We start from the raw sequence: 5,000 nt of genomic DNA, 5'->3' as shown, positions 1-5,000 counted from the left end.
TGACACGTAAAAGAAAGGCTCCTTAAGGCTATATCTAAACTTTGACTACATAAACATTGGCAAAGGGACAAGAAACTAAATCCCTGTTGTTTGGAGGGTAAAACGGAGCTATGGGAACTACCTGTCAATCTCCTCTTCGGGGGTCTGGCATCTGAGGGGTGACAGGGGAATAGGGTTAGCAAAAGAAGCAAAGCTGATAAGGTGAAGCTAAAATAAACTACTAACTTCCTGCTAAGCAACCAGTAAGACTCAATTCGGGGGTCACTGGCAAGATATTGAAGTACATATTGTGATCTGAACCCTGTCACCTTTGGATGGAAGGAGGCTAGCAAAGGTTAAAACAGCTGAACACTTCTTTTTTTTTTTCCCCTAGCACCAGCCACACAGACACGGAGCAACAATTTTGCTCGCGCGTTTCAGCTTTCAGTTTTTCGAGGCTGGAAGCAMAAAGGTGTGATGCACCTTCAAGTGTGGCAAACACACACGGCACAGCTCCTTCAGTGTGCTTTTGGCAGGAGCTGCCCCTTTTGTTTTTTACAAATAGTTTCAAGAAACATAATTGTGTTTTCTGAGGCATGTCAGGTCACTTCAATAAAGATTCATGTTTTCACAATTAAAGCATGAATACGGTTGAAAGCCAGTTATGCAATAAGCACTGGTACAGCTAAATATACAGGAGGGCTTGTCCTCGGGGAGCCAGATGCTACTTAGCATCAAAAAGATAAATAAGGTACAAACTAAAACACAAATATTTTGCAGCAAGACAAAGATTGGGGTTATGTAGGGGAAACACACACAAAATGGGTCTGAACTAACCCTGCGTTTAGACAACTTCCACCATATGGGTTTCAGTAATTATTTGTGAATTGCATCTGCATAAGTGATATTTCACAAGGCCCTCTACACCCTGGGCTCACCTTTGGAAAAAAACACAAGTGTCTGCATCCTGAACCAACAGACTGCAGCTACCCCACAAAAAGGCCTAATTATGTAAYGAATTAAAAGCAGCCTAACTGAGCAATTCTGTCTCCTAAGCATCCTGTCCTCCGGATCTTACTGAGGAAAGCAATCACAATTTCTTTTATTTCACGGGCCCAGTAACAAYGATGTGGATGATCATAACGCTGCAGCAGGAATTCACCAAAATCCATTACTGACATGAAAAGGCTCTGGTTCTGATGAGCCTTTATGAGGAAGGGCAGTAAATATTTTCTCTTCATCAAAGTCTGGATGGTTTATTTCTCCAATATAACTTTTACTTTGGAATATTGCACCCCAAGAATGTTCTTTTACAACTGGGAATATAATTCCAAGCAACTAAGAAAAAAATATCTAAAATGTCATGAAAGTGCCTGGAATTACTAACAAAAGGAAATAATCCCACGATCTCCTRCCCACTTCCCACCAGTAATTAGTTACTTGTTGAATATAATTTATGCTGCAAGTAATTTCTGCTATTAATCTGAGAGCTGCTCTGGTTACTCCAATATGAACTTTATCAAATGTGCACATACACAGGATTTTACAAGGGTAAACTTACTTATCCATTGATTGCACCAGAAATACATTTTAAGTGGAAAGTCTTCCTGGTGGGAGTGAACTCATGAGTTTTGAACTTACCAAAAAAAAAAAAGAGTGAGATTAAAAAAAAAAAGCCAAACCAAAACATGCTGCTGCAGTCTGAGGAACTTTTTTCCCTATTGATCTTTAGATATGAAACCATAACAGAAAGTTTTAACAAACCAGAAATCAAATCAGATGCGAGAAATTTTCACTGAGCCACTCTATTGATCCGCTCAAAATATTGCCCAGCAGTACCTTCCTACAAGTGTCTCAAGAGCCAGCGATGCTCCCCTCGCCTGCACCCTGCGCAAGCCCTACATGGATTAGCAAACCTGAATTCAGTGTGAAACGAGAAGAAAGAAGCGCTTGGGTTTTCCAAGTTTTGTTTTGCAATTTCACAGGCGTGTAGCGCAAACTCGTCCCCGCTGTMGCTCACCCACCCTGTCTCGCTCAAGTGTGAAGCTGCTGCCAGGGCCGGGGACCCCGGAAAGGCGGGGGAGAGCTCTGTGCTAATGCTGCCACAGCKTTCTGAATCCTGAAACACCATTACAAAGCACACCTTCTGGGCAACTTAACARCTCATCGTCCAACCACGTAAACCAGCCACAACCTAACACCAGCACTAGAGAAGGACGAGGCTCCTACTTTATCGTAAACGACACTGCTTTTCCTAGGAAGCTGGTCGATATTTTAAAAACTGAATAAACTTCGTTACTCACTTCTTTAACTTACGATAGCCACCCAAACTAAACAAAAGCGTCACTTCTATGCCATCATTTCAGGCAAGATCCAACTTACTTCAAGGACATCCTTTAGCAACAGGCAGGAAAGCTGCTCAGTTAACATTCCTTTCTCACACTCCCACTGTACTTCATTTGAAAACGAAGCGCAAAATCAGATCAAAGACTAAAAACAGAAGCAAACGGCTACTTTTTAAAAAGATACTTCGAGGTGGTTTTGACCTGTTCCATCTACTAAAAACAAACAAAAAAACAGTAAATGTCAAAAGATGCAGGCGTAAAGATGTAAAAAAATCCCTCTCTACTTTTCTTTTCTCTGCTCACTTTAAGAAGTTGCAAATTCTTTCACAGGAGGCCGATGAAAGACAACTAAAACCTAACGCTTCCCCAACTCCTACTCCAAACTTCGAGCGGAAGTGAGAATAGTATCTTAAGAAAAATAAATACATTTGCTGAGATGAGAAAAGGGATTATACTGAGGAAACAGCAAAATTCCGAGTGCACTTACAGCTCACAAAACTCAGTTAAAAACCCAAAATCGACTCTCAAATGACTTTTAAGAAACGTCTCGCAGAGCTCCACGGAGCGAGTGCAGATTTGYTGGTGTACGAGAAGGGCATCCCAGGGATTTCACAAGCCGGGTAAATGCTCACAGCGAAACACAACATCCCGCAAACTTTCCGCCCGTTTCCCCGCGCGGAGCCGGGACCCTCTCTCTCCCCGGCAGATCCSCGGTGCAGCCGCGGGGCGCGGACACCGCCGGAGCCGGGCAGGAGCTCGGGGGGCCCGGCGCTGCCGGYACCGCCGGGTGCGGAGCGGCCGCGGCAGCGGAGGGGCCCGCACCGCCGCTTCCCCGAGACGTTTCCCCGGGAAGCGCTCGGTGCTTCCGAGCGGAGGGGTTTGGGAGGCGCAGGGGCTCCGCCGCTCCCGGTCCTCCCTTACCTGCCCGCCTGAAGCGCTTCTGCGCCGCGGCGCCCTCCGCACCCGCGGCCGGCGGGTCCCCCCGCGGCTCCCCGGCCCTCGCCCTCCTCATGGCCGCCGGGGGCCGGAGCCTGCGCCGGCCGGGCCAGTGAGGACGCTGCTCCGGGCCGCCCGGCCGCGCCTCGAGCCGACCACTTGTCGCCCCGCGTCCCGGCACAGGTACGGGCGGAGGCACGGCCCCTCCGCCGGCCGCAGGGCTGTGCCGAACTCCTACGAAATCCCCYCGTTCCGGAGGGGAGGGAAAAAGGGAGTAAGAAAAGGGAAAAAAAAAAAAAAAAGATACTTCACACGCTCCCTTTGCAAATCCTGGCGGACACAAAGCCAGCGTTTATCCCTCGCTTACCGGCTTGGAGGGAAGCGGGAGACGGAGACAAAAATAAAAATAAAACACGACCTCAGGGAAAGCAAATCGGCTCCCCGCTGTCCGGAGCCTCMGCGCTGCGGCCGCGGAGCCCCTTCTGAGCGCTTCCCGGCGGCTGCGCGGAGCCCGGCGCGGCGGCKGCAGCTCCCGGGACGGGGCGATCCCCCCGCGGCCCGGCCCGGCGGCGGCAACTTTTCCGCCTCCAGGAAGCCTTCGGTGAGCCGGAGGCCGGGACTGCGGGGCGGCGGGGCAGAGTCCTCGGCCCGGCGGGACTGCCGGGGAGCGGGGGGTGCGGGAGCGCCGGGGTCCGCGGGGGGTGGGGGGGCGGGCGAGAAAGTGGGTGCCCGGGGGGATTTTCCGGCCCTTTCGGGGGGACGGCGCGGGCAGCGTGTGTGGCCGGACGGGGCATCCGTCCCGCGGGGCTACGGGATCAGCCGCCCCACCGCAGCCCCACTTTGTTTCCCAGCTCCGCGGGGCGCGGAGAGAGACGCGGGGGGCGCGGATCCATCTCCCGCGGGCTCAGGATGCCAGACCGCCCCGCTGGGAGAGGGCGGAGGGAAAACATCAAAAAACGGAAAGAGTTTGGAGTTTCGTTAAGAAACAGACGAAACAAAACGCTGAGTTAAAAAAATAAGATAAAACCCAAGAACTTGGACCAAAACCTCAAAAGGACCCCCCCGCACGTAACTCCGGGAGATCTTCTTGTCCCGCACCGCTGCCCGGCGCGGTCCCGACTCCCCACAAGGTAAGTTCATCTATTTTGTGTGTGTTTGTGTTAAAATGTGTGCGAGGGAGAGGAGAAGAACTCACCATTTCGCTGGGGTAACAAGGCCAGATCGGGATCGGATTGGAAATGCTGAGGCTTCGCCTGCTTCCTCCGCGACATGCTGGCTCAAACATCAGCTGGGGCAGAATAAAAAATTACTAAAAAAAAATCTTCTCAAAATTACGGAAATCGAGCCTCCCCCCCCCAGCCTCCCCGATCCTCCGCGCACCGCGCATGTGTCCTGCTATAATTATGATTATCAATAATGCATTGCGATTAATCATAGAGGGGCTCTTTGAAAGGCGATTGGCACATGGCCAGCTCTATTCAAACCAGCTCGCCTTAATCAATTAGGCGCTGATTTGCTGGAGACCCTTGTCTCTCCGCCGCTCCCACCCAATGAGTCGATCCATGTGGCAGGAGAAGGGGCTGGATTTCCCCAAAGCTGTTTGGATACAGTTTAACCCTCTTAGCAACCAGCTGGAGCTGCATCGCGCCATCCCGGTTACTATAGGAATGTGTCTCCCTTCGCCCCTTCCTCCAGCCCCGACGGGCTCCCCGCGCCTCCCTCCCTCCTTCCCGCAGTTTT

At 51.1% G+C, this 5,000-nt stretch overlaps 1 protein-coding gene across 1 annotated transcript in view; it reads right to left on the bottom strand.

Moving 5' to 3' along the window:
• The window catches only part of SALL1 (spalt like transcription factor 1), a 17,956-nt gene that overhangs the window by 10,687 nt on the left and 2,269 nt on the right, over positions 1 to 5,000 (bottom strand). The window contains exon 2 of the mRNA XM_057375689.1: positions 4,456 to 4,548. Within this exon, the coding sequence (XP_057231672.1) occupies positions 4,456 to 4,531 (76 nt within the window). The 5' untranslated portion in view covers positions 4,532 to 4,548. The remainder of the gene's footprint in view (positions 1 to 4,455; positions 4,549 to 5,000) is intronic.

This window comes from Malurus melanocephalus, unplaced genomic scaffold, assembly GCF_030028575.1.
Source record: "Malurus melanocephalus ecotype Western Australia unplaced genomic scaffold, MMel_1.1 scaffold_255, whole genome shotgun sequence".
Classification (NCBI taxonomy): domain Eukaryota; kingdom Metazoa; phylum Chordata; class Aves; order Passeriformes; family Maluridae; genus Malurus; species Malurus melanocephalus.
This window is presented reverse-complemented; position numbering and strand designations above follow the sequence as displayed.